At 41.2% G+C, this 26658-nt stretch overlaps 1 protein-coding gene across 2 annotated transcripts; it reads right to left on the reverse strand.

Annotated features, from left to right (window-relative positions):
• Positions 1-1537: 1537 nt before the first annotated feature.
• On the reverse strand, positions 1538-25302 carry sppl3 (signal peptide peptidase 3). 2 transcript variants are annotated; one of them, XM_047569919.1, is made up of 11 exons: positions 24732-25302; positions 11266-11343; positions 8530-8621; positions 8314-8433; positions 8010-8088; positions 7195-7310; positions 6357-6463; positions 5694-5857; positions 3983-4173; positions 3684-3793; positions 1538-3236 (listed from the first exon to the last, which is right to left on the reverse strand). In XM_047569919.1, exons 1-11 carry the CDS (start codon positions 24755-24757, stop codon positions 3165-3167), a joined length of 1155 nt encoding a protein of 384 aa, XP_047425875.1. In that variant the 5' UTR covers positions 24758-25302; the 3' UTR covers positions 1538-3164. The 2 variants fall into 2 exon arrangements, with proteins under 2 accessions (XP_047425875.1, XP_047425876.1); XM_047569920.1 differs by having other exon boundaries at positions 7195-7307; positions 24732-25301.
• Positions 25303-26658: the final 1356 nt, after the last annotated feature.

The following is a 26658-nucleotide window of genomic DNA, read 5'->3' on the forward strand; positions in this document are numbered from 1 at the left end:
CACTCTGTTCCTCTTTTGAATAAAGCGTGAATTATTTGCATCCTGGGAGGAGATGCAAATACATCTTTAACAAACAGGCGACGTAAAAAAACACACACACGTTTGTTACAGTTAGAGTCATGTTTATTTACAGCAGAATCCTGAATGAGGAGGGAAAGAGAGGGCGGGGGCGGGGGGGTTAAAAGGAGACAAAGTGTTTTTTTGTTTTGTTTTTTTCAAGATCAAGCGCTTCAGGATTCATGTTTCACTACACAGTTCTTAATTTATTTTTATTCACCATTTTTCTATACAGAATCCATTCAGCCGTAATATCGACTCACCAACAGAGCTGGAGTCCTCTGCTGGAGGGGAGAAGAGGTGGAAAGGAAAAAAATAAAAACATAACTAAAGCAAGAAAGAAAAGAGAAAAAAAAACAAACAAGGGGCTATAAAGAAAATTCTCTATAAAAAACCTTATCACCATGATCGTCATCAGTTGTTTATATATATATGTATATATACACATGTGTGTGTATATATATACACATATGTGTATAAATCTATATATTTTCTTGTCCATGAAGAGGTGACGGGGGTTTGTAGTTCCATGATGTCAGAGTTTAGACGACTGCACAGAGCAACATGCCGGACGTCCCGAACCTGACAGCATCCATCATCATCATCATAATAATAATATTCAGCCTGTGTGAACCAGTCAGAGCTGACAAATCGCAGTCTTTCTGACATTTGTCTCAGCCGATGACATGAGCTCCTAGGTCCAGTGCCTCGGTGTCGGCCAGCAGAGCTCAAAAACTGCAGCAGCCCTGTCGGTGCAGTCTGAGAAATGATACACTGTACATTTAACATGCACGGCCAGATAGCATAAAAAAGTTTTTTCCTTGTTTTTTTTAAAAATTAAAGAAAAGAAAGAGAGAGAGAGAAAAAAAAAAGAAGCCAGCATCGTCCGTACGTCTCTCAGACTTCCTGTCACGCGCTCACACTCACTCACACATTTTCCAGTACACTTTACACATAAACTGACGAGCACCACAAAACAGTGGAAAGACAAAAAAAAAATAAAGACTGTCAGGTAACAAATGGTGACATTAAAAACATCCCGTGGGTTTTGCTTGACTTTGTAATTTTGGATTTCTGATGGGAGTGAATGAATCTCCCCACTCTGTATTTTCAAACTGATTTTAAGGTTTGTTCAGGAAAACACACACTTCATCCACCCTTAAACTGCGTCTTCACATCCCACCACCTCCAGGCTTTGAGCTCACAATAGTCAGGTCTTCATCGACTGAGGTGAAACGCTGACGTTCGCTACGTTCAGATGAGATTTGTCTCGAAACTGACCATCACGCTCAGGCGTTTAAAGGCGCGTGAAAGCCGAAACCAGTTCGATTTTAGTGTTTCCATGGCCCCAGATACGTGTAAAGTTAACATGTGCACGACAGATTTTCAGTAAAAACGATACAAAACAAAAAGAAAAAAAAACAGCATGACGTACGATGTGCTTTCATGGTCAAAGTAACATAGCAAGCATACCTTAAAATTAATTCAACATTCATTTATTTGAAGGAAAAAAAAACACTGTTTACATTTCCACCTGGTCAGTAGAAAGACTGACAGTTAGACACAAACAGTTTCCATTAGACCTGTCATGTGTTTGCAACGCTCTTTGATCCAACACACCCAGCTCAATGCAAACCTGACTATTGTCACCGTTTTTTTTTTGTTGTTTTTTTTTTTAAACATGTTCATGATTTCAAATTAAAACCAAGTAAAACAACCGTTCACTCGTGTTCTGTTCACTCACGCACGCACACACACACACGCACACACACACACACGCTTTAACACTAGAGCAGGAAACTAACTTTGTCATCATCCAGCACCCAACACAGATGCTTTTTGTGTGTTTTTTTTTTGTTGTTTCTTTTTTTTTTTTAATAAGAAAATCCATCAGTTATATTTAAATTGCACGAGCCAACAGATTCAGCGGTCGTCCTCCACCAAAATGTTGGACACCCACTAGTCGACTCGACTGGCAGCCCAAATTCATCAAAATTCAGCTGTTGGCTGGAGTCAGTTTCCCACCCTATTCAACATGCTCCCAAACACAAATACAAACTCAAGATACCGCAAATACATGTGTACACATATATACAAATAGAAGCGACCCCTCCAACGCTGGGGGTAGCTTAACAATTTATAATGCATCATTTCTGTATATGCCAAGAATAAAACTTTTCTAAATAAAATACATAGTTATCTGTGGGGGTGGATTGATGGGAGGTTTGGGGAGGGGAGGAGGAGAGGGGGGAGGAGGACAGCAGATGAACAGGGAAGAGGAGGAGGAGGGTGGGGCTCGCAGGGAGTGTCGGAAGAGGGCGGGAGGGCGCTAGGGAGAAGCCACCGGCTGAGGGATGATGGGACACGTCGTGACGAAAGCGAGGATGGAAGAGGGAAGACTCTCCTCCTCCTCGACTGTGTTGCTGCTCCTGGGCACTGTCCCGTGCCACCGCGACACTCGGACCTCTTCTCCATTTGTTTAAATCGTTCCATAATAATAATATTAATAATAATGACCACGACAATGCTAAAAAAATATATATAAACCCCAACCATGTCTCACAACCGTAAGTCCACAAAAAGGTGGGGAGGGGGTGGAGGGTTGGAAGGGGGGGGGAGGTGGAGAGGGGACGGGGGGGACAGGGCTGGCCCTTGAGTTCATCTGAGACAAAGAGAGATGCAGAGGAAGTTAAAGACACAGAGCAAAGAAGGAAAACGCAGAGAGGGAGGAGGCCTGACGAATGGGACGGGCCGCGGGAGGGAAGTGGCAAATGAGACCGACTATGGGGGGGGGGGTGGAGGAAAAAAAAAGGGGGAGGGCAGAACGAAAAACAGCACAGACAGGATGTGCTATAATGAAGAGGAAATAAACAGCGGAGAGGAAGCGGAGATGAAACGGGGAGGATGCAGGGACCAAAGATGAGTGGTGTTGGGGCGTTGTGATCCACACACTGGTGTCCTTCTGAGGGTTTTCACAGAAGATTGGTGGAAAGCATGAACAAGTGATGACAACATGGCCTCACTGTGAGTGCGCCCTCTCTCCTTCCCTCTCAGTAAGGGAAAAGATCCGCAGTCTTCCCCACGCTGGTTGTTCGTCCCAGGGTGCATCATACCTCCAGGAAGCGAGAGCTGCTGGTCTTGGCGTGGAAAGGCTCGGACCACATGCGCCGCAAATCCCCCTGTGGGTCACAGACACCGGTTTAGACCTGGACTCAGAGTCCTGAATTAAGATATATAGGAGCAGGAAAGGTTTGGGCCACTAAAAGCAAATGTTTTTAATTTATGTTCCAGTTCATAAAGTATTTGAGTGAGGCAGCTTACATATGGCACATGATTTCTTTCTGATGCTTGTAGAAGAAACTTGCTAAATAATTCTTCCTGTTTCCTGTGTCGTCATTTTTTTTTACAGCCATGATTACAAGCAGTTTACGGCACATAACTGCACTATTAATAACAAGATTTAAAAACAACATTTACACTCTCCTTCTCCTTTTTTAGTCAAAGTAGTCCTTTGCATTTCATCTTTACAAGTGGCCAGTTTTTCTGTTCTCCCACATTTGGCACAACTGCTACAGCTGAGCTGTTATCTCTTGCTAATAAAGGGCCGTTCCATCCTATCCACGTACCTTCAGGTAGGCCATAGTAAGCAGAGGCAGCAGGGTGAAGGGCACCAGGTAGAGAAGTGCAGGCTGAGCAGCACGATGGATCCTGGAGGCCACAGTGGCGGTCAGCAGACCTGAGGAAAACACGTCAACATGTTCAGAACACGTGTGCACAACGCAGGAAACTTGGGTTAACACCTGAAGATTCTCAGAAGCATCACTTCCTTCGGAAAATTGCACCTTTTAAAACATAAACAACACAAACAAAAAAAACAAACACATTTGAGCTTTTACATCCACCCGTCCACTGATTGACTGCTTACCCACAAAGTATCCGATGAGAGTGCAGTGGAAATAGGAGACGCGCTGCATGCGTCCGGACATGTTTCCCGGCCCTGGGACTTCCCCATTCGCTTGCTTCTTGTAGTTATCGTAGCGCAGGACGAAGCACAACAGCAGCCCCGGCATCACGATGTCTCCTATGCCTAGCATTGAGAAGTGACTTCCTGTGGAGCTGCACGAATGAAAACAGTAGAAGTAAGGCCGACTTGTTGGAACGTGTGGACGCCATTACTCACATACTAATGTCGACAACAAGCAGTCTGGCTCTGGATTAATCACACGTTCAAAAACATTCCACAGAAAAATGAGAAGAAGAAAAAAAAAGGTGTCATCCTCAAATACTTTGCTTCGTTTGTCAGAATAAAACCCAAATATGTTCAGGTTGGTTGATGTAACAGTTTCAATATGAACATAGTTCACAGTTCACAGGTGCCTCCAAGTTTGAGTGTTCCTGGTCAACAATGAGACTCGAGTAGACACGGTTCAGTGCAAGGTCAGAGAGACGTCTGTGCTGTAGTTTGTATTAAAGGGCCATGAAACTAAAGGTCGACAAAAACCTGTTCCACCTCCTTAAGTGAAAGCACAGTTTGTCTATGTCTATAGGTCTGGGCGTTATACCGGTTCACAACAAATACCAGTATTGTTGTGATATGAATTTGTGATATATCGGCATACCATATATATCTGATTACACAGCGGTCTGAACACTGCACCGTGAGACGCTGTTTCAGACCGGATCATTTTCAAGATGCAAAGGTCTGAAAAATGAAGCAGCAGAACGAGAAGACTTGTGCCAAAAAAAATAAAATAAATAAATAAATAAAGGTGTCTTGTTGGTTGTTTCAGGGTTTTTTATGTCGTCCCCAATTTCTGGGGACAGTCCCAGTTTTGGATGACCTGTCCCCCGGGCAAAGATGTCCCCAAAAATGTTTCCAATTTTAACTTTTTATGAATGAGGGAAAAAAAAAAATGTTGCACATAGACAACAATTATTACGGTAGCAGGAATTGCTGCTATTGACATTACAGACATAGAAGTTTAAATATGTTTGAATATGAATAAATATGTCAAACTGTAACTGAAACCGTAACTGTCCCTGTTTCGTCTTTCTTTCTTTCTTTTAATATCAGAGCTGTAAATGTCCCCAGATTTCCACACCAGCAGCCAGTGCTAACACAGGGCCATGCAAACCTGTTTTACTACTAGTGAGGGATTACTCTACAATATTTAATCATCATCACAGTAAAATAGTTCATCCTTAGCCGATCGACTGAATTAATTCCTCTCAACCAGTGGAAAATGTTGTGAATAAGAGACTATGCGTGAAAAAAAAATACTCTGCCTCCTCTAGATCTATATTAAAATACATAAAATAACATAAAATCATCAATCATGCACAACAATAACTCTAACAGGAGATTTTATATATGGTTTGACCATATTGTGCATCTTTAAGTCAAACAATTATTATTAAATAGCAAATAGTATTTTTGCTAAACTAAAAATCAGGAGATCACAAAAACTTCATGAATCATGAATCGAGGATCTTAAGTCACATGACCTTTAAAGAGATGATAGCATTTAGCAAACTGATCATCAGTGACTGCGTAGAGGCTGATCTGAAACTAATCCTGACTCAATGTGTACAGATTGGACACGTCACCACCTTCAACTCCCTGAAGAAAGAATTACCTGGGAAACACCAGTTTTCCGGGTAAGGAGAGACGGGGCACGTCTCGGCCCATCCCCGGCCCCAAGTGGAGCTTCCTGGACAGAACGTCTATGGGATTTTCAGCAGGTTGGGTGGCAACTTTGACCATCACATTACTATTGAAGATGTAGGCTGAGAAAAACACCTGGATGGAGAGAGGAGGCAGCAGTTAGCGCTCTTCACCAGAACAAAAAAAATTAGTTGTTGTTGTGTGTAACAATTGTCTGAAATAAAGATGATGAAAGGAAATCGTCATCATCCTAGTTTGCGCTCAGGGAGACTTGTCATCTTTCTTGGCTTGCACACTTTTCTTTAAATGATTAACCTTTCTTTATCTTTCTTTCTGTGATTTTGTTTGATCACTAATGTCAATACATCATACGTCCAAGTTCCTTCTAAACACGGTGCTGTTTAATATAAAATCCGTCACTTCCTCGGGAGCAGCAGGTACCAGCCCGAGGCCGTTAACAACAAATATATTAAAAAAAAAAAAAAAAAAAAACAGCAGTCATAAACTTGAATCATTATTATTTTGCGCAAGCTGCCGACACAGACTTTATTATACCGAGCGTCTCCTTGTATATACAATGTGTGTCAATGTGTGTGCGTCAGCTGTGATGCGGCTTTAAGTTTGTAGTTCGTACCCAGAACACATCGTAAATGAGCAGTCCTGACAGCAGCAGGCAAGACACCTTCAGGCTGGGAAGTCGCACGAAGGCGATCATGGCGACACACAGGCCCATGGCTAAAGCTGCAGACAGGGAAAAACACAAGACGTAAATAAATGCGTTTATAGTCGAACTCAAATGTCTGTACTGCTCTGGAAAACTAAATACACAATAAAAATATTGTAAATAGGACAACTGCATGCATCTTTATTTACTTTAATACTTAAATCTTAAATACCAGACTTCCTATTTATAGCAGCTTAGAAATAAATATGTTCTTCTTGTGTTACTATGCAACAGCCTGTTTAATCTTTCTTAACCCTTTGACTTCCACATGAAGAAATACGATTAATCACGATTAAACATTATTCATTTCTAATCTATGTTAATAGTGTACACCGCAAACTAAGTATTTTGACACAGATTCATGCAAAATAGATATTGAAGGTGTATGATGTGTATTTTCGAGCTATGGTCATCTCTTTAAACGCACCATAGCTCAAAAAGTATAAAAGCCACAGCTTAGATATTTGTATGTATAACGTGTCACAAACTGTCCAACTGAATACTAAGCAATGGTTACTGTTGATGTTAATGACTGTTAATGAGAATGCAGACTTCAAGTTTGAGTTTGACATTCACAGAAGTGACCTCCCGACACATCCTCGATAAAACCAAAGACGAAAGAACACATCCATCCTTTCGGATCGGTCCTTGGTCAGATGCGCACTTTGAATTAAAACTGTCCTTACACAGCACGTACAGACAAGAACGCTTATTGAGAGTCACTGCAGTAAAAAAAAAAACTACCCACCATCCATGAGGAGCCAGTGTCCAGTCAGTACCCAGATGAGCACCAACATAACAGAGAGGGAGAAGGACAGGAGCTCAGCCAGAGTGAAGCGCCCACAGCAACCGAACGAGATCCTGCAGTAAAATGGAGAGAAGGAGGTAAAGTCGCACTGAAGCATTCATGAGAAAACGTTTCATCGCTGAGCTGCCCATGTGTGCTCAGTTATTTCTGAAGGACAACTCAGATAAGACTGACGGTTTGCTGAGGGACTGGAGGAATGTAAAGATACATTTCTCTCACTATATTGTTAATGAAAAATCGTTACCTAAACTGACGTCCTTTTAACTGACAGCTCCACTGCAGAAATTCTTATTTTGGAGTTTCTGTTTGGTTACCAAAGAGCTCCAGGCTCATTACCACCACCCTCAGTGTCCTTATTGACATTTAGATTTTACCACAATACGATACACGTGAAATGGCGAAACGCAGCTTGTGGTGCAACCTTTATTTGTCAGGGCTCAGGTAACACAAAACAGCAAAAACTAACACGGAGCAAAAAATGGTTTTTGGGGTTTTCCCTGTATTTGCCCCGAATATAGAGGCTGTGTTTCTCTTTTATAGATACAATGTGTGTGCAGTAACAGACTTCAAACAGATTCCACTGTTACTTCCTAGAGTTTAGATAGTGAGCACGTTACTTGACACTTGCAACTGAGACGACGATAATATGCATAAAAGATCTTTATGAATATTTATTAAAAGGCGCAACAAAAAAAACAGCATGGAGCAGTCTGAGCAACATTTACAGCCACAAAGAATCCACATGATTTCCTTACTTGTTCTGTGGGGAGCAGGGTCTGGTCAGATACTGGCACATTGGCAGCAAGAGGAATGCAAATGCAATTGTTGCAAGGACTGAGGAGAGGAACAAAGCACAGCAGTGAGACCTGAAGCCTAATACACCTAGACGGCCTGTTGCAGTCGTTTCTGTCTGTTCAATGAGGCAACTAATGGTGTTCAGTTTCAATAATCAACTCTGTAAAAGAGGTCCTCCCCAGTGTGTAACTACCGAACAGAAACCCGTATAGTCATTATACAGCTGTAGCGCTGTTGTGTCACGATGAGCGAGGAGGTGGTTACCTGCAGTGCAGATGGTGAAGACCACCTGTACCGAGTCGAAGAAGAAGAACATGACTAGCAGAGACACAGAGGCTCCTATGGGCAGGAACAGGGCCTGTGTGGAGTCTATAGTCTGAATGCCTGAAAGACAAATGAACATACAACGTGTTCAAATTACACAGAACTAGAATACAAACCTCAGAAAACATTTTGTCTGACTATTTTCCCGGCTCTTACTGTTGTTTGTGTTGCTGTTGTTGAAAGACCCCGTTGTCGTTGGGTTTCCATCTTTATCCTTCTCCTGGTTCTCACAATCCATGTTTAATGACCTGCAGGAGGGAGAGAGAGGAGCAGAGGAGGATCGTGTGACCTGGCCATCAGCAAAAAGTAATTTTACAGTGAATTAGACGGCGGCCCGTGAAATCAGACGGTTCCTACGTACGTGAATGTTACTGTTAATAGGAGGCGACACGAGGTCTCGTTTAAAAATACAGCCCTGTGCTTTAAGGAGGTTTTAAGGTTTGTGGAAAAGTAGAAACACAGATGGAGTACACGACTTCACTCCCAATATATGCTGACATTTTGACAAGCCACATTAGCAGAAGAAACACATATAATACATTTTATAACGATAAATGATTTCACACTGGTTGTACTGCATGTTTCTGCAGATTTGAGCAAGTGATACTACAGTTACAGTTACAATTTCAATCTTTTTAAGATCATTATTGGTTAAATTTAAGACCAAAAAGTACAAAAAATAAGGAAAATCTGAGACTCAGTTACTTTCAAAATAACAAAATTTATTGTCATTCAACTATAAACTCAGGACATCCCTGGGGTGGGACATGATAGGCCGTGGGAAGTATCTGGGGGTCATTCTGCAGTTTTACTAAAGTGTACGCAGTTCCACTTCCAGGTCTCATTTCTTATTTTCTTATTTCTTATTTTTCTTTCTGCGTATTGTTAATAGTTAGAGTTCAAAAGAACTTCACAGAACTAAAGCGGTAAATGGGCGTAAGGATTAAATATAATTTAAGACTTATAGTGCAAGATATGATTGTATTTAAGACTTTTTAAGGTCTTAAATTGGGATTTAAACCCTGATGTGTAGAGTTAATGTTGCTACTAACAAAGAAGATGTGCAGTAAAAAATAAATATAACAGAAAAAATAATTTTATGGTGAAAATTCAAGTTTAAATCCAAAACAAATGTAAGATTGACTCAAGAGTTTTAAAATCCGGACCAATTTTTAAATCAGGTTGCATCAGATACTTCACATATGTTCTATCTAATCACATCACAGGATTTGAAGATACACTACAGGCTATTACTCAGACGATAGTGCCAGATCAGAGAGCACTGAATTTAACATGAGGCCAGCGTAACCTAAACAGAGACTGGTGCAACAACTTGCTGTAAACCTATTGATCCAGAGCTGTAGGAGGCTGTGATGCCGGTGCTAAGCCAATTATCAGATGGACAAAGAAGCAACTTGTAGCAGAAGAAGAAAAAAAAAAACAGGTATCTAACTTTTTTTCTTACTGCAGAGCAGTCCGAAGCTGAAACGGACGTGTGTTTTCATGCCCGTCTATAGTATAGTACGCTAACTAACATTAGCCTAGAGGGCGAGTATGTTCAGTGTTGCTTGGCAACATCAGCTGCTCTGTGTCCTTGCGGACGTGTCTCTCTTATTGGTTATTGTGCAGATACAGATGTAATCATCCAGATTCGAAATGATAAATATCAAACATGTTTGGAATGAATCCGGGCGGCCTTGATGGGTGCGTTAGCACTTTAGGGGGTTAAAGAGCGCGTGTGTAAACAATGTTACATTACAAATGAATCTGGGACAAATCGCGGTGCTGAGGCCTGCATCTCATTTCTCTGCTAGTTCTAAGGAGCGGGAAATTCTGGGAGAAATCTGCCCCAAAACGGCAACAATCTGAGCCCAGCTTTAAACAAACTTTAACTAACTGATAACAGGCTTCTATCCCCGTCAACATAAACAGCATGTGGCACTAGCGCTCCACTCAGATGTCATTAAACTGTTACCTTAGAGATGGGTACAGTAATGTGATTAGTAAAGTCGTAGCCAAAGATAAAATACAGAAACATGTTCTCAGAATATTTTGCCAGTTCCTTTCTTTTTTCTCCTCTCATGTGAACCGAGTGCAGTCCTGTGACTCTCCTCCCTCTCTCTCTGATGGTCACGACTCCTCTGACTCTGGCTTTCGGGACTGGTTATAAACACTTCCAACGTGGTACAAATGCTTTTTCATCTCTTCAGCGAATGTGTCGGTGAACAGACCAAAGATTTACAATCTGTTTCCATTTCATTCTGTCAGATTTAGTCTTTAATTAATCATAAAAGTGTAAAAATGCTTTTCTCAACAGAGCAACGGCCTCAGACCGGAATGAAAAGTGATGCAACTTGATCTGAACAGCCTTCAAAACAACAATCCGCTGATGACTATTAGTGCTCTCCCACCAGTCTTCTTCTGTGGTGTGCCATCCTATCTGGCTTGTATCACGGAGTGAGAGTGGAGCATCATTAGCGCTGCCCGTACCTCTTCGTATTCAGACGGTAGATAAGTTTTAATCAATGGCCCTCGTGTGGATACAGACTGGTCAAGAGATGTGGACTGACCAGAGTGACTCTGCCTCTCAATTCAGAGCGAGAAATCAAACTCTATGAAGCCATTTACCTGTTAATGAGGCTCCTCTGAAATACATGTGTTTTGGTAACACTCTAATGCAGCTAAATCAATCAGAACCCCATTAGGACCGGGGATTTTTGTTTTAATCAGGCTTCTAGTAAAATGAGAAAATTTGTTCCCAGAACAGGACATAATGTGTTTTATTATTAATTTATGAAATTATACGTTAAATCATAGGCAGACGAAACATACTTTGCGAGTCATCGTCCAGCATCTGCTTCAGATGAAACACAGTCATTTCTTGACACTCACCTGAAGCTGCCATAGACGATGAGGAGAATAGAGATGAGGAAGGTGGACACCTGGCTGGAGTCAACTAGGGAGTACGCCCTGCAGAGGAGACAGAGACGAGCACGGCTTTAATTTATTTACGAACATAAATCACAATGAAATAAAAATAAAATAAAAACATGCACATTTGTTTAGTCTAATGTCTAGAACATCTGTCTTCTGACTCACAATAACACACGGCCACAACTTGTATTGTTTGCTTTTCTGCCACATACGTCAGTGGCCTAAAAATAAAAGTAACCGCAGGAAGAGTGCACCACACCAATGATCTTTTACCTACGACCACACTTAAGAGCACAGAGGCTTGTCGGCTGACTTGGTGGAAGTCCCCACCACAAAAGTAACTTTCATTTTCGGTCTGCTCGAGCTGAAGGGAATGAAAAAGAGTAAAAAAACAACATATTCTGCATGAAGCTCCCAAATGTGCCCCAATGGGCTTTTTAACCAGGCAACAAGAAAACCTTCTGTAATATTTAACCCTAATCGTGTGACCATAAACCACGTCGAGTTGCTGGCTGGTTACTGATTGGCCGCTGCGTCAGGATGCATTCAAACATCACACCGCCCATTATCGAACCACATCCAACCATGGAAAAACAAATAGCATGAAAAAAAATAATCAGTCTGACTTATTTCATACAAGCTGGTCAAAAATATTGGACTCTTGTAAAGGAAACTAGGACATACACATAAACACATGCAGACACATCAGTGGTCAGGTGTCTCTAGGGCCCCAGATGTTCCCAAAACCCCAACAGCACCTCTGCCATATAAAAGACTCAGCAGTTTGTTGTTATTATCATTAATGTTATTTATTTTCTTATTTCTTAATCTCTTCCCTCCTCACACAAACACTGTCTCAATAGATAATTATTCTCTCACTTATGTTTTGTTTCTTTAAAAACGCCACCATTGCACAATAACGTGACATCACAGCACGCAAAGTCTCCATGGTTACGGCCACTGAGTGGCAAAAAAGTGACGGTTGGGCCTGGAGAGCAGCCCCATTAGTTTGAATCACGGGCTTTAATAGCATCTAAATTGTAAAATTAATTTTAAAGAATGAGGAAGAGCTGTTATGCAATTGACTGATTACCAGCAGATATAAAAGAGAGTCATAGATATATTATTACAGATATCTGCCAAATTTTAGGGAAGTAAATCGATCGCTGCATTACTAAGAAACAACTGGAATCCAAATGCAGAAACCCTGGTGTTGTGGTTCACATTTAGTGTCAGTGACATTAATTTACGCTGTATTTTTTTTTCTGAAGAAGTCGGACCTTAAGTTACTTATTAAATTGCGTTCTGGAGAGCTGTCAGATAAGTTTGTCCATGTTGTTGTTTTGGCATAGTTACAGCCGACAGTGACAATTTCAGTTCCACAATAAATTACAATAAAACAATAAACTGAATGTTTACGACCAGCCCTCATCGTCCTTTTAACGTCTGGTCGGACGCTACAGTGTTATACGGCTAACGTTACTTCTCAGTAAAGCTCTTAGTGTCATAAGCTACATTTATCAGAACTGAAATGAAATAAAACTAACTGAAACCGAGGCTAATCCACTTTTCCGAATCCATACCAGTTTGTGTGGATCATTGTCGTATCCAGTTGGCTTTAATTCGATCTGATAATCCACATTTATTATAGTTATTGTTCCTGAGAAAAATATAATGTAATAGATATAATTTATTATAATACTACTATACTATTGTGCCTCTATCATTACAAAACACCAGACAAGTAGCAACAACTGTCATTTTCTCAAGTCTTTTTCTCACCTCACAACACAACACAACAAACATTCAGCACCTTCCATGTTGTTCAATGTTCTTCACCAACTGACTTATGGAAAAAGGGAAACAAGAGCATCGAAACTTTCATTCACCCATCGGATGTGATGCACTGTGGTGCATTGTGTAAATATTCCCTTTATTATCCCTGCGGGACCCTACTCTGTAATCAATTCAGCTGCAAAGTGCACACCCATTCAGACATGCAAACCATTAGTGTGAGGGCAGAACTGGCTCCACAATTCTTTACATATTTTTGCACCAACATGCTAAGCGGGAAAATCCAAGTGGATTATTTGAGACTTTGAGGCAATTTGACACACATTTCCTTCTACAAAGAATCCAGGCAACAATACTTAAAACCACTGACACAGATGTGCAGGTTGGAGGAAAAGTCATTCCAGGAATCTAAATTATGAAGTACAGTTTGTTTGCGAAAGGAACTGTCAACAAAGTGCTGAGTACTGGCTCTACGAGGGGAACTGAGTTGGCAGTTTAACTTTATAGAGGGTTTTCACGGCGCGTCATCAGCCCACCATAAATCCAAAAGTCGCCATGTTGGTGGCACTCAGCAAGGCAAACAAAGATACAGACTGGGGAAAATGGTGAATCATTGTCGTGTTTTTGGCTGCACCAATCAGGGAGACCGTGAGAAACATTTGGAATTTTATAGACTGACAAAAGTTATTACAATTCGGGGGGTGGGGGACAGCGGCGAAAGTTATCAGAGGAAAGGAGGCGCTTGGGGATCTACGAGGGCAACATCTTGAATTTGTTCGGTCAATTTTCTCGTCAGGTAATTGAAATATTGTAGTGTAATGATACAGATGTAATTCATATCAAGCTCAGGTGACCTTTGCTGCCTGTCATTCCAACAGATGGCACCCAATCTGGGTCATCCTTCTGACAAAGGTCAGACGTTTTTCCTGGAATACAATGAGACATACGGTGTTGCTTCTCTAACACGCTATCAAGGTTGGATAAAAGTCAGTAGCTGGGTTTACATGGAGACTTTTTTCCTCTTTCCGGTTGAAGGTTTTAGGTCGGCTGTTTGTGTGCTGTTTATAAGCAACACTATTTTTAATCAGAACGACCGTTTAACAGACCTTTGACACACAGAGATTGATGAAAACATCCCGTGATTGATCTCTCATCCAATCAGCCTAGTAGTCACTATTGTTTTTACACTTTCAAAGCAACAGCTTGGTTTGTGGGGTCATATCCACCTTTGCTACTGTGTTAGCCTTGTACTAGCCGGTCTTCAAGGTTTTCCAACGGTTCCGAATTTCTTCCACCCTTCGGTCTATCGCGGCTTCAATTAATTTTTGAAGGACAGTTCAATATTGCTATTTTTTCTGCTGTCTAAGTGTGCGATAATGTCTAGTTCTTTCAGAGTTGTTATTAAAAACAAACTTTTCACGGCGCCTCAGACCAGCTGAGGATGTGTCACTTGAACGTGACTGCGCATTTGCATCTAGATAGAGCATGCTCAGACAAAACGGAGCCCGACATTCACTCTTTACATGACTATCGAAAGGTTTGGGAAAAGGAATATTCTACCCCAGTGAAACCAAATGAAATTTCATTCGATTTGGGCCTGTAATTCAGTTTGGCTTTCTAAACTGATTGCAATCGGAATACATAGCTCCGTGTAAACCCAGCTAGTGATGCCACGTGTGGTAGCCTGATACGAATTATATTATTATCATTACACTACAAAAATTAGTTAAGAGCTGCTGCTATCAACATTTCAATTACCTGACAAGAAATGGGCCAAACAAATTCATGATGTTGCCCAGACTTTCGCCTGGTAGATCCTGGTTTAGCTCAGCTAATCACAAGTGCCTTTTTTTAGTCTGATTATGTCATTGTTCTCCTTGATTTGTAATAACTTTTGGCAGACTAGAAAACTCCAAAGGTTTTTCACGGTCTGCCCAGTCGGGCCAGCCAAAAACACGGCAATAATTCACCATTTTCCACAACCTGCTTCAGTCCGTGTGCTTTGTTTCCAACATGGCGACATCTGGGCTGATGAGGCGCTGAGAAAACCCTCTATAACTCTCATCATAACGTCCAACCTTATACTATTGAAGTCATTCTTTTCATTCACAGTCCAAGATTTTTATTATTTTATTTCGAACGCTCCATACTATCACCACACAACACACACACATACTGACTGTTACATGCAAACGCTGCTGTGCTCCACGGAGCTGAACATTTTCTGTTCCCCTGAGATCACTGGGCCACGCGGTAACAACGAGGGAAAACAATTCAATATTACAATAAGAATTGCAAATTTTGTTGTGTTAAAAAAAAAAGAATGCACACACATATGGGAGGGGGGATGGGAGGGGGGGGTTATTGATTATGAAACATCAATGAGGCAAATGAGACACAGAGTTGGAGGCACCCTAGAAGCTGCCTAACCAAGGAAAGGCCTTAAATTTTAATGAAGTGGCGATTTAATTAAACTCAACACGAGCATTAAAACAACGTTAAGAAACCATTAGGAGTATTTTCTATACCATGTTTACATTATAGAGTAGCAGTCTGGGGCCGTTTGGAGTAATCTGCAGACCGTAAAATGATTGCTCCGGAGTAACGCCTGGCCCTCTGACCTACATCCTCCCTGCCCAATATGTCCATGCTTTTGAGTTTTCAGACGGAGTAACAAAGAGCTGATTCAAGGACAACACAGAGCAGATTTGGGCTCAGGGGTTCCTGTTAAAAAGATCCACACCGTTCACACTCAAGGTGGCTGGAATCTCAGACGTGGTCGAGGGAAGATACGCTGCTCTCTTTTGCTTCAATCATCCGCCTCTTTTTAGTTTGTTAATTAGTTGAAGACAATCAGATATTTAGGGGGCTCTCTAATCCTAATGTGTCGTACACATTTAATCCCATATATATATATATTTATTTTTTTACACTAGCATGTACACAGGCTTGTAAGTTTGCAGAAGGATGCTGTGTCTACGTGCCAAATTGTTCTCATATCGATGATCTGGGAGCCTCACATAGCCTAGACTTAACATATAATGCAGGCCTTCTTCTGGGGCAAAAGACAAGGAAGGCATTGTGATGCTCTTGCCTTCTGGCCTTTCTGTTGAGAAGTGCAGATTTGACCCTAACCCTGACCTGTCTGACTCTTGTCAAACTCCCAGGCCTTGGCTGAGGAATGCGGTGAGAAAAAAAATAAATAAATCATCATTGCTCCTCTGCGGGGTCATCAAAGCTGCTCCAGATAAACTACGACTATGGGCTTTAATTGAAAACAATGCGTCAGCTTCGGTTTCACAATGCAATGATTATCATTGCAAACGTGGCACTACTATTTCATTTCACAATACACACTGATTGTGCAAGACTACAATATTTAGCAACATACATTTCAGCCGCTTTATAGCATAAAAATAGCAAGTAAATGTGTTTAGGCACAGGTGCTAAAGGGGCACATAGAAACACAGGCCCACAAAACTAAAACTACCAAAGAGGAACAGGCATTCAACCACCGTCACAGTTGAATGACATTTAAGGTTACAAGTCACACATCAATAACTGTGAAACCAAGAAAAAACAAACACGCACTCAGTTTAAAATTGATAAGTTTCTGTTTCTGGTCATTTATTTATTTAACTAGTTGGCTCAGCTTTTCAAAGGTGAATTGGACCTAATCTACTCCAACGCCATCTGTACAACAACTAAATCCTTATTCTAAAGTACAATGAATACAAACAGATTTCCTTAACAATCTTGTCTTGTGCGTTTTTGTCTGTATTGTAAATACCAGCAGAATTTAGAATTTGTTACCCTGTGAATTATACTGGTAAGGTTGGTTCTGAATTTCTAGTTTATTACTGAAATCTAATCTAATGTAATCTAAAAGCCATGGCGCTTGAAAATGAGGGATAATATGATAAACGCTATCAAGGTTCATTTGGATTAACAGTCTAGCAGAGTTAGTAGGCAGCGCTTACGCTGGGTAGAAATATCGAGCCGTGCTGATAAAAATCAGCCCTTTCTTGTACTAAAATGCAGCGAGCGCCGAGAACCGCCGGGCCGCATTGATAATTTCCTTCTAAATACAGATAAAACGGCTGAGCATCAAAAGACACAGAGCTTCGGTCCATTTTTCATCCTCTTACACACATTTCATTGTAACGCTCGGGGAAACGCACCCGCCTCTTTCACTCATTCACTCATTCGGTCGTACGGGAATGACAACAGGTGGGGAGAGGTGACATGTAGCTCATTGTGGAAACAGGACACCGGGACAATGCTGCATCATGTAGCTTTTCCCTGGTGTTGTTTGTCCGACACAGGCCTCCACTTAATGACTAACAAACACACTCAGCAGGCATCATCTTTACAGATACGTCAAGTTACAATGGGGTTCGGTGGACTTGACCTAAGACGTGGATCAGAATAAACGTTTAACAACATGCCTGGTCCAAATATGACACCCGACTGAGGAAACAGTATCCTCTTTGTAACCCTAACAGCTTACAGGTCTTCCAGCTGTTTGACATTGAAGCATTAATCAAATGATTAAGAACTGACTTCTTCTCTTTTTTTTTTTTATCCCCCCACACACTGGAACTAATGATGTCACTGCTTCAATGTCAACACAGCAAGCAGCTAGATAGCTGGTTTAATCCACCACAGATCTAATTCATATTCTAACATCGAACGGGTTTGTCTGAATTCTGTGCACAGAAGCCTGTAGAACATGGGTGAGATAGATGAATGGAACATTTAAAAACAAAATACAATCCCGGACTGTTGAGGGCTGGATGGCAGCCCAAAGTGCCATAAGACGTCCTTGTTCGCCGACAGACTAGGTTTTCAATAACACAATTCCAATACCGTCCTCCAACACACCAAATGCATGCATGACTTGACCACTAAGGGCCGGGTCAACAGGCAGCAACGAAGAGTTTTGCAAATTAGCGTCAGTGAGTGTGGGATGTTAAGAGTCTGAGCCTCTCATAAATATGTTTCACTCCCGACACACGCACACACACACAAAGACGCATCATTCAAAAGGGAAAAAACTTGGTAACCATTAGCGATAAATATGGATCAAATCTAATTCATTTGCTGACGAAATTCTTTATCATTTACATCCTCATATAATCGCCAGTGGGTGTTGAACATGCAATTATAAAATTAACTTTTGTGTCCACTTCCTGTGTGAACATAGTTTGATATGAACAGTGGTCTTTTGCTTCCCTTTATTGTCCGTTTATTTTTGTAACACTCTTGTGAGTCATTTTTCTTTCTGTCTGAATGAGAGTAGAAAAGGGTTTAATCGTAGAAATGGACAAAATAGATTGACACGCAGAGCAAAGGAGGTCCAGGTTTGTCTCCGATGGTAATATTACACGGTTCATGCATCAGGTTAAAGTCACAAGGGCAGGGGCCTCTAATACAACGTTTTAAGACACTTTGGTGGGAGGTGAAGAAAGATCCATATCAGTTGATCATCCTACCAATCAAGACTGATTTCTCTTAAGATTTTCTCATGAACATCATGAGCAACTCAGCTTGAAACGTTGACCTACGTTTTCCTGCTGTCTCCAAATTAAAACTAATTGGGCTTTTAAGTTGCGAAGGCTAATCTAATGGGTGTTTCCGTTCAGTAAAGAGGCAACAGGTGCTTTAGTAATCCGCCGCATAAAAACAGGTCAACGCTTCCTCCAAAGCAGACAATTCTGCAGCTTTGGTTGCGTCTTTACAGGTGTAAAATGTATCGCAGAAGACCAAAAATAGTTTGGCTTGTTAACAGTAGGTGTACAATAAATACTCACAAGATAAAATAGGATTATTTTAAATGTGCAGAAGTCAACATGCTCCACAACACCTACTTAGCAGATGATTAGTTGATTAGTCAGTGTCTTCAAATGCTAAGACTAAATTGGACTGCACTGTGAAAAGCCTTAATAGGATTTGGGGATTATATCTTAATACGAAATTCATTCTACAAACATAATTCTGGACTTCTGCTAAGTACAGACCAGCAACGGTTGTTTTATTCAAACACTCTGCTTGAAAACATACACATTTATTTCATTTGATATCTACATGATATGATGCGAGGCAGCAGAGATGTGTCGCAGTGACACGTTAAGCGGGTAGCATCAAATAGAAATCATGTATGAAGAAGCTGCCATGTGTTCATTTTTCTTTTGTGTTGAGCTAATTAATGTAATGATCAGTCAAATGAGAGAAAAATAATTATGGCTATTCTGCCAACATCATAAAACACAAGACTATTGGTTGATGTATGAGCGGAGATATCCACAAAAGTAGAGGTTTTTAAAAACTAGTTACATTGGAACTATCCTTGTGTTTCATTCTTCTAACCTGATGCACCAGAGGTCTGATACTGACACTGTCCTTGGATGCTGTTTGGGAAATGGCAGGCATTTTCTTGAAAATGCTTGGAAGCTGGTTGGATGAAGCATGTCTTGATCATCATGGTGATTCTTAGGTCTTCATAAGACAAATACTGAATGAATAGCAGTCTTAGAAGTGACAGTAGTCATATATTATTTACCGAAACTGACAACTGTTCCTTACAGGTGAACAAGTCAAATCAATACCACATATTATAGGCCTCCCCAGGTTTGATCACATACAGGGAGAGCGCTACACTTTTCCCGTCACTCCCTTGAGTGATAAAAAGGTCAGAAAGATTTTGAAACGTGTGAAGATATATGTGCAACGACTGATCAGTGGCTACCAAACCCAAATAAGCGTGGCACTCGGTACTTGACGCCTGGCTGGATGAAAACGTCATGTGGCACCATCGGTCTATTCCCAACAGTCTGTGTATTTACCAAATGTTTCCACTTCAGGAAGCAATACTTTCAGAATTTCACTTAAAATGTGATGGTTAAGAGTCCTGATTCACGCAGTGTGCACCCCGACAGCTGCAAAACTGAAAGAGCGGAAGAGAAACCCAAACAAAACCACCACAGATGTCTCTCAGGTTCGTCTCCGAATACCTGCTGAGTCAAATAGCACCAATAAATTCAATCAATTACGTCACCTTTTCCTGTGCTTGCTTAATTTAATGTTTATAGGATCAAAATGTATATATATATATATATATATATATATATATATATATATATATATATATATATATATATATATATATATATATATATATATATATATATATATACATACTTGTATTTTGGCTGTAAAATCTACTCTGAGGATGGATAAGCATTCAAAGGTGGGATGTAGTCTGGAGTTAGCCTAGCTGTCCCTCTCTTTCTCAGCAGTGAGGCTGAGAACCAAAAAAAAAAAAAAAAAAACTGGCATAACAAATAGTGTTGTTTGCTAAAGTTGAGCCGCAAAGGCTGATTCAAAACTGAAACGTGTAGGCTTCATGCAAAAAATACAGCAGATAATCAAGTGTGATGATTACGAAGTTGTTTTTTAAACTGCCACCATGAAAAGAAAAGATAGCCTACTGACCAGATAATGTTACAGAAAATGTGAAAACAGAGCCAGTCAGTGCGTTTCCATGCACAGCTTAATCAGGCTTCAATAACAGTACAGCTTTTTTAACCTCCTACATGCGTATGTAATATGGTGCAAATAAAATGCACTCTATCTCTCAGGTGGTTCCTCTGCTGGCTCTGTTCTACCTTCTCCTTTTTCTGCAACCAGCTTTCTTGGGTGTTTTTCTTCCGGGGTCATACACCACTGCGCAGTTGTGGAGCATGCGCACACAGGTTGTCCAGTTAAACTCCGATTGAGCCGTATACATGACGGAGAAAAACGATTTCCTATCGCATTATCTGGGCGTCTTAATCGGATGAGGAGAACTACGATATTAGTCGGAGTAACGGGTTTACATGCGCTTAAGTTGTCCAGTTAAAGTCGGATTAAGGCAATACTTAGTTTTTTTCAGGTGCATGTAAACATACAGAGTGTCGCCTGAGTTCACCATGAACGAAACATCTGTGACCTCATCACCATATCTCTCAACCACATTTACAACTATCCCAAAAGCACGTTTCAGTCTTTCCTTAAACTCCAGGGTGCAGATGGATGCAACAATTCTTGTGACACTGCTGTAAAATTGCAAACGATTATATGTTGAGAAATAGTGAAGGGTTGTAGAGAAGTGCAAGCCATGACCATGACCTGGATGACTGAGAACCTTTACAGACACGTCGTAGAGAAGACTTTCCCCAATGGGGATCAATAAAGTACGATCTTATCTTATCATGTATAGTTTTACATCCTGATTGGCGGTCTGTATGGTCTGCAGTGATAAAAGTTTCATACGGCTTATGAGTTGTGGAGTACAGGGAAAAAATCTGCCAGTGTGAATATATTTAAGCTAAATTGCCACCTTTGCTCATTATTCATCTCTGAAGCGCCTCAGTGACATTTAGGCTATTTCTGGCACAATAGATGGTCACTGTCCTTAATGTTTTTCTGCTTAGCTTGCACATTTACACAAGCAACTGCACAATTAAGCCCCACTAAGATTAATTTCTCTTGGGTAAATTGAGACAAATTAAAAAACATTTGAAGAAATGTGCTGTTCAGAAAGGGATGCGACATGTTTAGCATTGCTTAAGACAAAGACTGGGAGTTACAACACCTATACAAACAATTCTGAAGCCGCTAATAGCCGTTTCCCTTTGTGTGGAGATGTGTAGCTTAATGTGTAAAAAGTGAGACTTGACTCACCATCTTTGTCCTTCATTAACATACAATCTGAATATCCTACCTGACTAAATACACTATGTGAATATGGAAAAGCACACATTGATGGAAGGAGCACATGCAACACAAAATGAGCAGAGACAGAAGTCAATGACCACATCTGAAGATGGTCGTGTTGGCACCATATCAGTCAGTGTGTTTACATACATGCGGACTATAACAGGAGAACTTAAGTGCATGTAAACATGTTACTCGGATTAAAATGGGAGTTGTCATTATCCGATTGAGACACCCAGATAATGCGACTGGAATTCGATTTTCTCCGGCATGTATACGGTAACCGCAGTTTTCAATCGGACAACACGTGTGCGCATGCTCCACAACCACTGTGCTGGCTTGTGACCCTGGAACAAAAACATCCAAGAAAGCCGGTCGCAGAACAAGAAGAAGGTAAACGAAGCCGTTAGAAGAACCGTCTGAGGGATAGCGCGCATCTTATCTGCACCAGAAGTAACGCGAACATTACGTACGAGATTTTAAAAAATCTACTATTGTCCCTCTGGTTGTTATTTGAAATGCCGGTCTGCCGCATGAACGACTCTTGTTTATTATATGACGTAATAGGTCAACCGGAAAGCGAGCCGTATTAACATGGTATTAACCTGCTGAAAAGAAACATATCGCCACCTAGTGTGGAGGAGAAGTACATGCTCCCATCAGTTATTCGATTGTCTCGGCTGCATGTAAACTGGGACAAGGACTGTAGTCAGAAAGTCGAATTTTGAGCATAGCTCGATTAAGCTCTGCATGTAAAGGATTAGTCTGAACCAATACAGACAAAGACTGGGAGTTACAACACCTACCGAAATCCCATAATTATCTACATTTAAACATACGACGTTAATTTCTGTCGGGCAGAGCGGTAACGACGGTAGCATAACATCAATGTGAGCGTGACTAAGGTCATGTGACAAGCTATTTCTACATTACTCAAGATGACCTATTGTGAGCATTGCGAGAAGTGTCAATTACCAAACAATATCAGTACACAGATGATAACCATTTGTTGGCATGCTGTCAATACAAAGCAACTGAAACCTGCTAATCTGGAATTCCGTGTACAGCTCTGGATTCCAGACGGGTTAACAGATGTATATAAGTAGACTAAAGAGCTGGGCTGCCTAACAGCGCATTTCATGGTGACACGCTGAAACACGACAGCAAGAGTAAAACTCTAAATACAAACACAGACTGAAGTCCAAAATTTTATGACTAGTTGCGTCTCCTTGTTTGGTGGCAGAACTTTAGTAGTTACGGGGGTATTTCTCATCTCCTGTTGAGACTGATCAACAAATTCTAATCTACATCTTCACCGCAACGTTCATAAAGTGGCAGTCCCCTCTAACCGTTTTCCAGTGAACATCCCACACACTAAACAAAGTCTCTTCAAACATACATCTGAAAAGATCAATATTATTCACATATTAATCAATGAATCAGAAGAAAAAAAAACAGAAGATGGATGTTTCTATCTGCTGCTGCCTATTTGAATTCCCTGATAAAACTGCTGCTGTTTTCTGCATGCCATGTATTGACAGCTGAAATGGATGCAACAAGAACTGTTGCAGCCTGTGTGGGTCAAATATTAAAAACAAAAAAGGAAAGGAAGAAAACAACACCACAGTTACCAATACGCCAGATGATCAAGATGTCCAAAGAACAGTTAAAACAACAACAAATTATCTGTGTTGAGGAGAAATCTTCCGTTACAGTACCATGTTTACAGTGATCGGGCTTCTCCTGGAAGGAATTTCCTGAAACATGGGGATTTGTGCCAAAATGTTTATAAAACGTACAGTGACGCCAAGCCACTCTGCTGGCAAAAGAGCCTGAAAAGTTACTGTGTTTTAATATATGCCAGTGACAGGAAAGGCCACTTGTCTCAGAAAATGAAAAGACACGGAAAAATTGACACTCAACAGATGTGAAATATACATATACACACGTATATATTATTGATTGGTGCCCCCCTATCATTCGATGAATCTAATCAGCCGTTGTAGACTCAGATGTTTAGACTTTTTATACACACGACGGTGTACTAAAATGACAAAAAAGTCTCGGCCTGTGTTACTGAGACCAGAAAAGCATTATTTAGTCTTCCTTAATTAGTAGGCCCTAACGATGTGGTCATTTTCATTCACAGGGACAACGCATTTCAATGACCACATCATCTGTGAATGGCTCGCTTTAATCTACACATTCACCAAGCACCAATAATCCCAAATAACGTCAACCTGGCTCACAAAACCCACACGCAAAACCCCTGTCAACTTGTGTGCCACGATAAAGAAAACAGCTCCATTGAGACACTGCTGTGCTGCTAGTTTAGCACTCCACGGTAAAACCTTTGTTATTGTGGCAGCGGGCAACGACGACGAATGCTAACCAGCTAATATGTGGGCACAGCTGGCGTCAACCGAGCTCCTCGACACTGTCATGCGAAGCCGTGTTTATTTTATTTGTCCACAATTTGTCAAAGCAGGCGGTGATGTCGGGTGCCAAAGAACAATTCATCCACTGGCTAAACCCGGTGTGCCTCTAAAGCCGTTTAGCGGGGGTAGCTAGCTCTTTAGCATTGGATCTGACGAAGCTGGATAGCTCAGCATCAGCTGTGGCTAACCAGCGAGCTAAAGGTAGCCTTTAGCGATATCTCAGATGCAGGAAAAAAATGATTAAACGCGTGACATTTTGCTTCCAGGACGTAGATAAATCCATCCAGGGGCGTCAATATTGATAACTATACATTCTCCTGAGTTGACAGAACTATATTTCACTGGTTTAATGACCTACTACAAGGAGGCTTGGTAGCATTGGCTAAGGTTAGGTAGCTACCACTAGTCGGTAGCGCAGCGCCTGTGCGCACTCACCAGGATGAGTAGCCTTGCTCCGCCATATCGCCGAAAACAGTGGGTTCCGCGGCTGTGGCTAACACAGATTCAGGTCCCGGTGTCAACCCGTTGGGACCTGGGAGAGGGTTTTCTGCTTTTCCTTCAAAATCCGACGTCCTAGCAGTCACTTTATAGTGACAACATGACGATACATCCCGGCGGCAGCTAGTAATCACTAGCTGAATATCTTGCAATTGAAATGAGAATGATGGTTTGCTATCGTTAGGTGGACAAGACAAAGCACCCCGAGAAAAAAAAAACACAGATGTTATTTTCGTCGGTTTCGCTAATGTCCTGCCGTCACCCCAGCCGTGAAGGCTTGGTCTCCAACGATGCTACACCCACTGTAAATCCATACTCGGCTCGGTGTGTCCAGGATAGATTCGGTTATTCCTCAAGTCTGCACCCTAGCTCTTATGGAAGACGTTCAGCTTTGTTTTCTATGGCGAGTCCGCGGGAGCGCGCACAGTCGCCCTGCTGTAGAGGTTTACAAGTAGGACGAGCACAGAAAAGCTTTCACGCACCGAGAGCGCTTGCAATGGTTTCCCTTCAGCTGGCAGGGTTGCAGCCTATCATATGCAAGTGGAGCCGCCAGCATTACGTCGACTGCGAAATGTAATAATGTGTGATTGTGATTTAATTAATTGCCGATTTATGCGGTGCATTCACGAAGCCCTGTTTCACCTATAAACCACTATGAAATGGAAAAATAACATTATCAAACTCATTTTGATAAACTATTAAGACCAGAAAACGACTGTAAAGTAAATAGTTTTACTCTGACGTTTAATTAGGTAGCTATTATATTATTATATTCTACAAAGAAATACTCGCTTGGTGATGAATGTGCCCAGGGGTCTATCATTAAAATGGTTTACAGAATTATCTGGACATTTTGTTGATTAAAATCTCCATCAGGTCATTATAAAAATAACAAAAAAAACGGATACATGCTCTGGTTCTCTTATTATTAAAGAACTAGCTAAATAAAATATATGAAATAGATCTATTATTATTGATTCTACTTCTTTTATATATTTTATGGTACGAGTGTAATTAAATATTGTGGCGCCACCTCAGGCTGATCGGTGCAATTACCACAATAATTCATCCACTGCTTGCTAGAATTTAATTTCAATCAGGGTTTTTGGAGAATATATAAAGATAAATAAGTGTTCCAGTCTCACTGTCAAACAGAGTAGAGGTCTAATATTCACAATTTTCATGATGGCCCACTTTTCTTTAAGGCCGCGACGTGCCAAGTCGACACACAATGTCTGCCCATTGGTGAGTGTCTATGGCCATAAATTTTGTGGTGTGCCACACAGTTGGCACCAGCCTGTCCCCTGTCTGTGACTTTTGCGCAGGCCTGGAATGCTTTCTACAAGTAGACGCGGTTTTGCAATGGATCGGCCTTTGCGGAGAAACTCTCGAAACGACACCAAGGAAAACCAGAGGGAAAAAAAGATTGTTTTGGTACATGTGAACGTGGCCTGAATCACATCTACAGGTGCGGGAGTAGTCTGATTCAGGCACCTGTTCCTTTAAGTGACCTTTTCAAAGACCCTGATGCACTGGTATATATTATACAAACTTCAGCCAACCTCCATAAGAAGGTCAAACTCCCAGTTTGTGCAACAGTTTGTTTTTCAGCAGGCGCGCAGCTGTACGGCACCGAGGCGTCAGCGTAGCTGTAGTCTCTTTGTCTCGCTCTGCTCATGCAGTCTTATCAGTACAGCAGCGTAACTGAAAGACCACAGCATTTTAGAAACACACAGGCGTTGTAAGAGTTCATAACCGTGTGTGTGTGTGAGAGAGAGAGAAAAAAAAAATGTGCTCAACAGTAATAGAGTCTCTACAGTCAAAATATCATGGTTTGCACCACAAAGGCCCAACAAGGTGGGGA

This window comes from Mugil cephalus, chromosome 19 (assembly GCF_022458985.1).
Source record: "Mugil cephalus isolate CIBA_MC_2020 chromosome 19, CIBA_Mcephalus_1.1, whole genome shotgun sequence".
NCBI lineage: Eukaryota > Metazoa > Chordata > Actinopteri > Mugiliformes > Mugilidae > Mugil > Mugil cephalus.

What these genes read in the sequence shown, in the direction of transcription:
- sppl3 (XM_047569919.1), bottom strand. Translation starts at nt 24,757, where the DNA reads ATGGCGGAGCAAGGCTACTCATCCTG. An exon ending in ATCGTCTATGGCAGCTTCAG is followed by an intron (nt 8,622 to 11,265) that starts GTGAGTGTCAAG and finishes TCCCTCCTGCAG; the next exon opens with GTCATTAAACATGGATTGTG. An exon ending in TCTCATCGGATACTTTGTGG is followed by an intron (nt 3,794 to 3,982) that starts GTAAGCAGTCAA and finishes TGTTTTCCTCAG; the next exon opens with GTCTGCTGACCGCCACTGTG.